This window comes from Calypte anna, chromosome 2 (assembly GCF_003957555.1).
Source record: "Calypte anna isolate BGI_N300 chromosome 2, bCalAnn1_v1.p, whole genome shotgun sequence".
Taxonomy (NCBI): domain Eukaryota; kingdom Metazoa; phylum Chordata; class Aves; order Apodiformes; family Trochilidae; genus Calypte; species Calypte anna.
Window position 1 is genome coordinate 108,529,654 of NC_044245.1, and position 12,643 is coordinate 108,542,296.

At 40.3% G+C, this 12,643-nt stretch overlaps 1 protein-coding gene across 4 annotated transcripts in view; it reads right to left on the reverse strand.

Annotated features, from left to right (window-relative positions):
• The window catches only part of NOL4 (nucleolar protein 4), a 190,185-nt gene that overhangs the window by 134,738 nt on the left and 42,804 nt on the right, over positions 1-12,643 (reverse strand). For all 4 annotated transcript variants that reach the window (XM_008497573.1, XM_008497572.1, XM_008497571.1 and 1 more), the window contains exons 3-5: positions 9,501-9,612; positions 8,888-9,000; positions 4,033-4,165 (exon numbers count right to left, since the gene is read on the reverse strand). In XM_008497573.1, coding sequence (XP_008495795.1) covers positions 4,033-4,165; positions 8,888-9,000; positions 9,501-9,612 — 358 coding nt within the window. The remainder of the gene's footprint in view (positions 1-4,032; positions 4,166-8,887; positions 9,001-9,500; positions 9,613-12,643) is intronic.

Here is a 12,643-nt window from a genome sequence, read left to right on the forward strand (position 1 = left end):
ATTTGTAGTCAAATCTGTGTCATCCCTGACTTTCATTTGATAGCGCACATACTGAAAACAAAACAAAACAAATAGTTTTAAAAAATCAACATGAAATTTATACCTAATCCATGTTACTTTTAGAATTGTGCATGCTCTTAATCCTCTCTAATGAAAGCATCCCTCTACACTTCCCTCATCTTGGTAAGTAATGAGCCACCACAGCCAAACACACTCCACTGTTCTGCCTAGGGCTCCAGCTAACAGGAAAGGGCAATAAGAGTTCCTTGTCCCCTCAGGGTAGAAGCTCTTGTTGCCCCTTTGGCAGACCTATATAGAGGTTTTCACTACAAAAACTATTTTTGTACAGGTTGAAGTGCTAATTAAAAAATAAAGACATGCTCCTTTATTTCTAACTCATTTTGCAAACCTTGCCTGCTGTCTGTGGTCCGAGACAAGGACAAAAGGGTCTGCTCCAGCAGCATCAGAGTTCCTCCCCTCCACAGGGTGGTTTTAGGAGGAAGGAGAATTAAAGACAGCTCTCAAGAGGGAGCTTTGCCCACAGATACGAGGTACACAGGGCTCAGTCCAAAGAACTTGGCTTAGGACAAGGGAACCAAAGCAAGAAAATAGGGGAAAGCAAGGGGAGAGACTGCAAAAGAGAAAGCAACACACCAGCAATTTGCAGCTTCATTATCCAGCTGGCTGCTAGGGAAAGCAGCTCTGAGGCACTGGTAACCAGATAGCCCTACCCGGTTCCCAGCTGGGGAATGAACCGACTGCAAATTAGAGCTGCTTTTCCTTTTGTAACTCCCCAGGGAAGAGCAGCAGCTCTTTTCCAACTCCTCCCCCATCGTTGCAGCAGCCCTGCAGGTGCTCAGGATGCTATTTTCAGCCATTCACCAGCAGGTGTGACTCAAGGTCCTGTTACTTAGAAGGAGACAAAGGCTAATTTAAAGTGGGAACTGTCCCCCCTAGGATTGTGGCAACTTCAGTACTATGGATACAATTCATCAACTCTCTCCACTTGTCACTTCTTCCTCGATTCCCTATTCACTTAAAATCTCATATACCTTACACAAGGACTCTTACAGAGCCTCAGTGCACTTTCAGAGCCCAGGACTTTTGTGCCAGACCAGCACCCATCTACTGTGAGCAAACACACACCTTTCTTCTCTGTGCCCTCCTTCCCAGCATTTTTCCTACTTACCATGACATTTCTGGATGAAGAAGTCTATTGATTTCAGCTGATATTGTGGGCTGCTCTCATGTTTGCTTTTATTCTATTTAGATTCAAATTACTTAACCATGAGAAACAGAACACAGAGTAATAGACTGGAAGACACTGAGAAACCTTGGGTCAAATTTTCTAGTGTGAGCTCTGCAATGGAGTCCCACAGCCAAATGCCTGCCTGAATATGATGCAGGTATAGCCCCAAGGGAAGAGGGTATGAAAGCATCTTATTCCTTTTAAATAGAGAATATTAGCATTCCACTATGCTCTGATAAACTGAACTGGAAGGGATGTCTCCATCTATCCCTCACTGACATGACCAAGCTCCATTGCATTCCTCTAGGGTACACAGATTCTGTTTATATCCTAGTACCAAATCAGCTCAAATCTATGAAAAAAAACATATAAATGTACCAAAATATTCTCATGCCTCCTTATATGAAAAGCCAGGTAAGCACAGTGATACAACACATCACATTAAGGTTCACTGGAGCTGTCACTAATTCACCCTAGGTAGCAGTTTTCCCAGTAATTCCCACAAGCAAATAATTCTCCCAGCAAGGACATCTGGTAGCAGAGGATGTGTGCTCTCCCATTCCACCACAGACACCATTCCCAATCTTACACAGCACCAAGTTTTCACCTGTCAGATTGCAGCAAAGACATTTCAGATGAGCCAAATGCCAAGTGTCTTTCTCTGTAGACTGAATGTGGTAGCTGACATAAAGTACTGTGGACATGTACAATAGTTTGAGGGAAGGGGGCAGGAATCACTTTAGACACACTTACTCATGCTTAAGTGATATTTTTGGTGTGTGTATGTTATAATTATGTATTAAATACACACAGTTCCTCCTTCCACTTCCATACCTCTATGCCTGTGCTCTTTACCTTCCTCTAACCTTCTTTTTTCCTGCCCTTTCCTATCATTTTTCTTTCCCTCCCTCCTTCTTTCCCTTCTGCTATATCTTTCAGTTCTTCTTTCTGCCTCTTCTCCAATATCTGAAAAAGCACTGTTGCTACAGCTATCCACAGTCAGGTTTGCTACCTGACAACAACTATCACAGGAAAACCATGGAGCAGGAAGAGCTGCTATTTCAAATCTCTCTCTCAGCAGATGCTTTAGCCAGAAGATGCAGCAAGAAACAGGATTGCCTTAGGAAGGTGAGCAAGTACAATCTGGGAGGAAGGGAAGGAAAGCTGAGAGATTTAAAGCAATCCTGTAAGATCACACTACCTGCAGTTCAAAGACCACAGTGTGTTTATTTCCCATACATTTCAAATAGCAAGTGACAGATTTCCAGCATTTTATCATTCAAACTTATGTGCTAATATAATTAGATGTGGCACATGAATCTGGTTGTGGCAGGTATTAAGACATGTATGACAGGCATTTCTTCACAGGTTACTGTACTGGGCTGTAATTTTTATTCCAGACATACACATGCACACAGCTCTATTAAGAAACAGTTTCTTAATAGAACTATTAAGAAAATCTGCATGCAAAATAGATTGAGTATATAGGTAAACAAAAACCTCTAAAATAGTTTTGCACTGAAACCCAGATTCATAAAAATGGCACCTTCCAAAAGATCCCTGAAAACTCCAACTTATTATATTAGTCCTGAAAAGTCAAACTTAAACAGGGAAGTGAACTGCCTTTCCCTACATCTTGTGTATCAGAACTGCTCCCTTAGTGAACATGTGTAAATAGAAACTAAGTCAATATTTGCACAAATGTTGTGATAGCTTCAGGACACTCAGACAAAAGGCAGCTATGGTTAGAATCTGGCCTGCAAAATTACCATAGATATCCTCCTCCTGCAGCACAGCAGACATTCTTACCTGTCACCAGATCCTATCAGCCACCATGCAGCACATCTCTTCCCACTCAAATAATTTACTAGCTAGCAACTGACCATGATGTATAAAGTAGAAAGAATACAGCTTCACCATGGAATTCCATATATTTAGCATTCAAGGGAGATATAAGAAGCACATCTGAACTGGCATACATGATCAGGGAATTACAAAGTAACTAACAATAGATGAGACCTGCACTTGGGTGTTCCACACTCCTGTGCCACCCAGGAGTCACTGCCACAGGCTTTGTGTGCACTTCACAGCCAAGGAGAAAGTTAACTACAAACCAGGCCCAGATAACTCATTTTCTAAAAGGGGCTGGAGTCAAAGAGTACAGATCTATGCATCTTCTGTGAAAGTAAAACTTCCAGCTGCTTCACCAGCAAATTAGCTTTGTGTTGTAACTAACCTAGAAATAATTAACATTCAGATTTAAAATTCTACTCTTTCTGTTTTCTCTTCTTGTACTTATATTTCCCTATTGGAGTTCTTCTTTTTCATCCTTTCTTCTGAATATTACACCCCAACTCTTAGCTCCCAAATAACCATGTTTCTGTCATACCCCTCTCACTCTTTTCAACCAGTAAAAACAACTTTCTCAACCTCTTGGGTTGCCTGAAAAAGGTTTGAGTTTAATTTCCTTTTATACCTGTGTATGAGTACACTACATATATAAAAATAGTAAAATAGTAATACTTAATATATAGTGGCCTAAGCACTCACCTGTTGCCTAAGCAACGAATAAATTACCCTCAAGAAAACCCCAACAACAAATAAATTACCCTCAAGAAAACCCCAACCTTATCCTCTTCATGCTGAGACACAGGGAATATGTATTTCAAATTACCTAATGAAACACACTATGAAGAAGAGGATACAGCAAGTACTAAATGAAGGCACAGAATGGGAAAAAGAGAAGGCAATACCACATTTTCTGTATGAAATGAGAGCCTTACCATCCTGCTGGCCCTGGAGGTTCTGAGGACTTTGCATTCTCTCTTCCAGGTTTGAACTGAGGTCAGAGTTCACAGCTGACATCCTAGTTGAATCACTCATATCAAACTCATCACTCTCTATAGAGCTTTCATCCTGCAAATGGAAAGTTGCAGAGAGGTGTCAGAAACCATTATATGCTCTTCCCATCTTATGCGCAGTTCACTCATCCCCATTCCTCTCCCTCACACCTGGTGCAATGCTAAACCTTTGTGTATATAAGCAAATAAGCAGAGCACATACAGAAGAGCAAGCAAAACACAGCATTTATGAGATATGATAATCTGACAAATACAATTTGTTCAACTACAAGGATACTTCATTATCACACATAATTGTTTCCATAGTTATTTTGCAGAAGAGGGCTAGTAACCAGAGACCCCATACCAAGTCCTTGTTATTCAAATTTAGTTGAGAGTATTTTTTTGCATTCCCTGCCTGAATCCTCTACCTTTCCCATATGAGGCTGGTAACTTCATGGTGGTGGGGTCTAATAAGACTCTATGTCCAAACACTCTTGACATGTGACCCTTACACTGCTACTGTGTTTAAAGCATCTGTTAAAATGATAAAGCTTATAAAAATTCTGAGCATGAGCTCAAATGACAGGAAATGGCAATCCAAAGTAATAGAATTATATGAGAATAATTTCAAATTTATTCTACCTCATACATCTTTAATACTGTTTATCCACCAAATCTAATTACAAGGGACGATAGCAGAGGCCACAAAGAAAAAGTCCTGATCAAATATTTTGTTCCCTGTTAGAAAAGCAAAACAGTTTTGGGCCTAGTCCAGCAAATGTTCTCATATCTGTCTAAATTTACTTTTTTGAGTCTCACTAAAGTTCATGCGTGCATTCATGAATTAAAAATTAAGTATCCCCAGTTTTTGCCCTGTAAGCTCCTGGAGCAGCACATAAATCTATGGTGATACATTTTTAGAAACAACTTTTCTGACATAATTACTCCTGTTATGAAGAAAACTCATTTAAAGAACATACAGAAAAATAAGTCAGATAACTTTGTATTCCTTAACAATTACTTTAAAATGCTTTTCCAATTAATACAATATTTTTTAAGAAACAAAAACTAATTTTAACAGGATTCTGAATATTTTTTCTGGATTGCTCAACAGAAATTATTTAGAAAAATAGCAATGTTCAGAATATGATTAACTGTGTATTTGTTGTGACCTGATTTCTACAGATGCTGAGAGAGCTGCTTTCTTCTTTCTTAGCACTTAACCCTTAAATCAATTCCTCTTGTGGGTCTTAGTGATGTCCCCAGCTTGCATGGGTGTGTCTCTTATTTTTGGAAGGGCCATTCCCCATAGTCACAACTCTTGCTGAACAGGAAAGAAATATTGCCAAATGCCATTCATGAGTGAGAGTGGGACAACACACAAGGCAATGCAGTCCTGCATAGTCACAGCAGGACAATGACAAGTAAAGAAAGAAATGTGTCTTCTTATCCAAGTTCTTTTTAAAAATGAAATGGAGGAGTGAGGGCTTTGCTAGTGGGCACCTAATCACCTGGCCCAGATAAGTGGGAGCACCCCAGTTACAGCATGTCCTGGTTTGGGCCAGGATAAAGGTGATTTCCTGTCTTGTACTTTTGCTTTCAGCTAAGTCTCTTGTAATTAACAGCAAGTTTCTCAGACAGTGTCTGCTTCTGGGACTGATAACACTTGATGTTTATAGTTACAGCCAGAGACTGGTATGCAGAGCCAAGGACACTGCTCAGTTCTGAGGAACATTTTACCTTCCAGAAGGAATAAAGAGGTCCCATCTGCAGCCCTCCTTTGGGGAGGAACAGACAAGATAGATGCCAGAATTGACCAAATAGAGTATTCCATCCCATACACATCATACTCAGTATAAATTTGAGGGATCACAAGGGTCAAGACAGCTTCCAGCTTCCGGCTTCCTGCCCCTCCTGCCTTTCCTGCTTCCCTTTCTTCACCCGTTCCCTGTTTTGCTTCGCCATCCTGGGAGGATTCCATCCATTCCTCTGCCTGTGGACCTGATCCATGCCAGCCCATATCTGTGTGTTCCTGCCTCCAGCTCCCGACTGCTGCCGACTCCAGGAGTCCAGCCTGGACTTTCCCAGGGCTGCCCTGCAGCCTTGGTAGTGACGTGAGAGTTACTGGGGGAAAAGTGGGGAAGGAACGTGGGATCAATTTTCCTGTGTATTTGTATATATTTAGTAATTTTTCCTATTTATCATTACTGTTTCATTAAAGCTGTGTAGTTTAGTTTCCAACCCATAAATCTCTCTCCCTTATTCTCTCTCCTTTCTTTATCAGGGAGGAGAGAGAGATTAATAGAGAGAATCTGTTACTCTGTTTAATTGCCGGGCCAGTGTTAAACCGTGACACAGCAGCAGCAAACACCCAAACTATGCCCTTTCATAAGAGCCACAGGGTATGGTGCCCACTAGCTTCCTGCCTTGGACAGACAGGGGCAAGGCACACACTGAGGTCTTGGGGAAACACACAGTTCTTTCTCAAAGAGCACAGACTCCCCCAGACCTTCTGGAAGGCTGTGCCTCTGTTAAGGCACAGTGGTATTTCTCATTGATCCCTTCAAGAAACAGCAAAGCAGTAAATTACATTTTCCATTTGTGAGGTTGGGAAACCTGTATGAGCTCCCAGAAAGGGAGCTCTGGCTACCCAACATTGGTATAGGGATAAGAAACTGCACATGGGATGACTGTGTTTACCTGTGGCACTCTGCAGAGTACCTACACCTCTGTCCCTGAACTGGACAACCATTTATCTGAACCTGTGTGGACACCCAGGCATGGGGAGAAGAGCTGGGAGCCACTGGCATCTCTGTACCAGCTGCAGCACAGCTGTGAGTTCCCCACACAGTGATGAGCTCTCCTGTTCTTCCTTTTCACTGATAATCTTAGCTTAAAATGATGAATTGAGGATGGGAGAATCAGGAGGCTTTCAGTCACTGTGCTAGCTGGTTGTGATATCCAAGTTGACTCCTATTTCAATTCCACCCCCTCCACGGGAATACAGATATGATTGATGAAACCTTGGAAACAGAGCCTTCTTACCAACCCAAGCATGTTTCTAAGTACATGAAATAGTTTCAATGTATGCACCAGAAATCCTCCTGCTTTGTAGTACAACATTTTCACTGCCATTTTGTTCAGAGAGCAACAATTGTACAGCCCAGAGAAAAAAAAGGAATTCTTAGCAAAGCTCTGCTTTGAGAAAAGGTGTAAAGATTACCTTAAGAACTTCCCTTGTGTCTACTCTGCCCTGGCAAACACATTATTTCTAAAACATACCAAAGATTACCCTTCATAAATCCAGTGCTGCGAACATTTCAGACACAACAACATGAGAGCTCTGCAAAACCAAGCCAGGCAGGAAGGGACCCAGCAATGGTGGTTCTTGCTGCCACCCTATCATTGCCAATGGTTCATCTAGATGAAAAAATGGGTTTAAAAAAATTTTAGTCATCAGACCAGACTACACCAAAACATACAGACTGTAAAGCAATGTGTCAGGTGGCCCTAATCCAGCATGAGTGCTTGACCCTGTTGTGGGAACAATAATTCTTAAAGGGAAGGAGTAGGAAAAACAATGAGTCCTTTAACTTCTAATGCAGAGATAAAGCCTCTTCTCTCCTGCTCCTTCAAGCCCTGCTGCCAGATTCTTGAAAAAGGGAAGCACACTGTGGGGAGACTCAATCAGAGGTGAAGACAACCAGGCTGTATTTGTGCACAAAAAACCCAAAGATCTCTCCCCACACCCTCAAAAATTGAAAATAAAAAGCAAATGTGAAAAAAGGATCATGATTTTCTGGAAGAGTAATAAAATCCCTATCCTATGGGGTGCTGAATAATTCATAAATCTTCACCAATAGCCCATATCTACTTATTACGAAACTAAATGTAGCTGACTCCACAGAAGTCAGGAGTTGGCCAGAGTCTTTGACATATCCAGCTCCTAAGGTTGTTATTGAGGGTTTTCTTTATTAAAAAAAAATCCTCTAGTCAGGCAGAAGGACACAGCATGTAGGATTGCTTTTTGGTTGGCACATAGCAGGGCTTCTAAATATTTGGCAGGTAAATGGAAAATTAACACATTTCTAGCAAAATGAGTAGCACCAATAGTATGTAGTACCAATAATTTAGTAGGTGCCATTCAATTGATGAAACACTTCTAAAAATCTGCAAAAACTCTGAATAAATCATAGAAAGAAAATAATTTTTGAGAATAAATAAATGTAGTTCAACTGAAATTCTCTATGAAGAAAATTGATCCTCAGCCTACCTCCCTTCCTTTTTTCCAGCTTTTGTCTCAAAATTCTAAAAGCAGCCCCTACTCTTAAAAGATTTCAACTGATGTTGCCAGAGCTTCTATCTATCACTATAATGTGTTGCATCCTGGCTGCTAACCTTGAGAACATCATGGCATTCATTTCAGCTGTTGATGGTATTGCTTTCAAGAAGCACACAATGAAAGACACTGCTGAGCACAGCACTGTCTTGGGTGAATGTGCTGCCCTCCTTAACCTTTCCACTGGTCCAGATGGTAAAAGGGCACCTTCACATCATTTTAAACAGTATAGCATATTACCCCTGACCATGGAAGGGTGGTAAGTCGTGACACACTCTCTGAAACCTGATTACTTGCACACAGCCTTTGTTTGGTTTCAGTGTCTCTGTTTTAGCAATGAAATGACACAGATGGAATCAAGATTCATCTTCAGTTCAGTTTCCTGGCTACCACAAAGACAAGCGCCTCCAAACAGAGGAGAACAAAAAGACAAATTTAAGAGAGTTAAGGTTTTACCTCATCTTGCTGTGAATTTAGTAGCTGCAGTTTCATGTGTTTCATATAGGCCATAGTAATTGGCATGTTGTAATCAATCATACTGGTCACCAAAGTTGGAGGTTTTCCATTATCTGCAATAAAAATATTTATAATTCATTCTATGTTACTTGTGAAGGCCACTTCGCCTACTCTGCAGTCTAAGTCAGAGAGTTACATCATTTTAGTTCTAACTTTGGCATTTTCAGTTGCTTGTAGGCTGTACAGATGGGAGTTTCCCAAAGAAAAATGAAAATCACTGAAAAGTGATGAGTTCTATCCTAAATTACTACCACATATGCACCCTATCTATTCCTTATGTTCAAGCCCCCATATAAACATTTTCATAGCAAAATAAGTTATTTCCTCCAGATAAAACCATCTTTCTATTGAGGGTGCACACAGTATTACACTCCATTCTTAAAAAAAAAAGCAGAAGATTCACTACCTTCCAGATTAAGCAAATTAGATGATCTGATTTATTGAACTGTTCCACTCTACCAAATTTTTATGAACCCTCACTTAAGCTAGGAAAATATAAATGGTTGCTAGAAATAAAATTACTTTACATCCCACTATTTAACACTAAAACTACCTTTATGATCCGCTCCATCTGGGTTTAAATGCATTCTTTTCTGGCACTCTGAGCAGCTCATTAGAAACCGTGTCACCGCTTCTCTCGGTAGGAAGGCATAGGTCTCTGAAATCTGAAATGAAGGACAAAATACAGGCATTATTCTATAAGCTGATTGAAAATGATTTAACAGAACTGATAATTATATTTCCAAATAAGGCATATTATCTTATAACACCAGGAAGCACAATAAAAGCACGTTCTCAGATTTTGGATGCTTCCTCCTTTCAACATTATCATTCAACCCCCAACCACAAGGAAGCAGCAGAGGGAATTACTACTCCTTTTTTTAAAGGAGAGAGGAGGAAGCAGGTATTGCTGTTTTTCAAGATTGTGTTCCCCCTTCCCTCCCCAAGGATGCACCTGTCTTTATAGACATTTTTGCCTTTCTGTAAAGGGCCTGGAGGAGGCAGTTGCTGCCAAGCTGAAAATGAGCCAACACAGCACACTCTGTGATCACAGAGGAAGCAAATCTCATACTGGCTACATCAAGTGTACAGCCAGTAGATCTAGAAAAGTTATTATCCCTCTCTACTGAGTGCTGATAAGACAGCATCCAGGATGATATGCCTGGATTTCCCCTCCACAGTTCAAAAAAGCTGCTGAGAAAAAGGAGAGGACTCTTTGGCAAACCATGGTGGAGGCTAAAGCAGGTGACTTGAAGCAGTGAAGAGAGCTCGATTTGTGTTGTGCAAGAAAGAATAGGTTACAAGGCAGGGAAAGATCTAATTGCTTGTAGGAAGTGCAGGAAGATTGAGGTGGGGTATGAAAATGTGGATGCAGAAAGGACACTGCATTTTTATAAGAACATGTGGCAACAGGACAAGGGGGAATGGTTTCAAACTGGAAGAGTGCAGATTTAGATTAGACATTAGGAAGAAATTCTGTACTCTGAACCTGATGAGACACTAGCACAGGTTGCCCAGAGAAGCTGAGGATGCCCCATCCCCAGAAGTGTTCAATACCAGGATGGATGGGGCTCTAAGCAACTTGGTCTACAAGGTGTCCCTGTTATTACAGGGGCATTGAAACTAGATGATCTTTAAGGTCCCTTCCAACCCAATGCATTCTATGATTCTATGAAAAGATACCTTTCTTTTACAAACTGTAAATGGGATTAAATACTTTGTAAATCACTCATGCTCTTCAAAAGAATGTTAAAGCTGGAATGGCCTGCTATAACTCTCTTCCACTCGCCTTCCCTTGTCACAAATCTGCCCTGTGTTGAAACTTCTGTTTTCTAAAACTCTATGGACCAACTCGATCAGTGACAGTTTTTTGAAAAATAGATGGAGTTGCAGTTAGTATTTGTTGATGTGACACGAGTCACGGAAGTACACAGGAAATTATGAACCGTAAAATAACAACGCTAACTGTATCACCCTGTTCATGGTAATGTTGTTTAGGCTGTTTGTTGTTGTTTTCCTATATAACTGAAATCTTATTTGAGAGTGAGAAGAAGACTTGTATAAAAACAAAATTTGTCCTGTGACAGTTTTTCTCTGGGCCTGAAACAATTTATCTGAAAATGCAGGTACTGTATGAAGCCACTTCTGAATGGGAGTTCCTTCCACAAAAAATATTTTTACATTATTGTTGTGGGTTTTTTGCCTCAGAACAGACGCTCATTTACCTTTTTAAATATGAAAACATTGGTTAAACTCATGCTTTATGGAATCTAAAAAAAGCATGTAAAATCATTGAGAATTTAGTATTAACAAAATTGGTAAATACACATACATAGAAACCTCTGTCATATCATTTAATACATTTAGCACTGTATTGAAATTAATGGAGCTTAACAATGAATTCATTGGTTTCCTGCAATTAATAGGAATGCTCCATTTATTCTAATCAAGCAATTCTGTCAAAATTCCGGTGTTTCTCAAAGTAGATGAAAATCCTCCATGGAAAACAAGTGAGATAGGTTCCAGATTTGGTAGGTATGCTCCACCAACTAAGGGAACTGGGTTTTATAACTAAATTTGTCCACAGAGCAGATGCTTGTGTCTCCAACCTCCCACTGCAACACAGTTTTAAGGATGCCCTTTCCTAAATAAGACCAGTTTCCACCAACTTCCTCCCTTGCTTCGTTTGTAATCTCAATCAATCACTTACAGCCCAAGACTCCAACCTGAATAAGTTGGTATAACACAGTGGTTATCATGTTAAGAGATACATAGAGGACACAGCCCACAGCTTTCCTTATTCTCACTCCTTGAACATACACAAAATCCTCTTTCTGAATTTCAGCATCACAAAGCTTACAAAAAACCAAAACCAAAACCAACCCCAAACCTCATGCCCCCAGCAGTGCAGACTCCTGTTTGCCTTTCTCATTTAAAAGGGGCACAGCTACTTTACAAGATGCAAAGAGCCACTTGCTCCCTCTGGCCATGGTCCCAACCTTCTGGCATAGTACCAGCTGTGGCCGGGAAGCTCTCTAAGCAAATGTGCACAAGGCTGAACACAATATCCTCTATTTCACCCTTCAGCAGACCTTGCTAGCTTTTGCAGAGGGTTGGACTGATGGATATGGACCTGGCTTGCATGTATTTTAGAGCACAACCTGGAAACCTACGACACCTTCTAATTATTGAGAAATACCTGCGACAGTGGTCTGATTTTATCAGGAAAATTTGTTTCTATCCTCTACTCTCTCTCAAAGAAAGCCCTAATGACTCAGTACTCATTGATGCTGTATGTTCTCACTGCCTTCAGCAGCTCTGCTCTCTTCTCAAGGCTAACAAAAAAATATAGCCAGACCATCTTGTTCATGATGTGCTGCAATAAGAGGTTTTTTACTGCAATTTCACACCCAAAAAAACAAAACAACAAAAAATTACCCCAAACAAATCCACACCCTTCTACATTTTAAGAAAAAAAGGGAGCCAGATAAGTGGGGGATATTGGATTATTTACATCCATACACTATACTTTTTGCATGCTTAAGAAGACAGATCATGCATATGCTTATACCAATCAAAGAACAATCACTGCTAACTTACTACACAAATATATGTATATAAATATGTATATTTTTATAAATAATACTTACTGATAAAAGTACTTGGATTGCTTTTAAAACAATAGAAGTACATTTT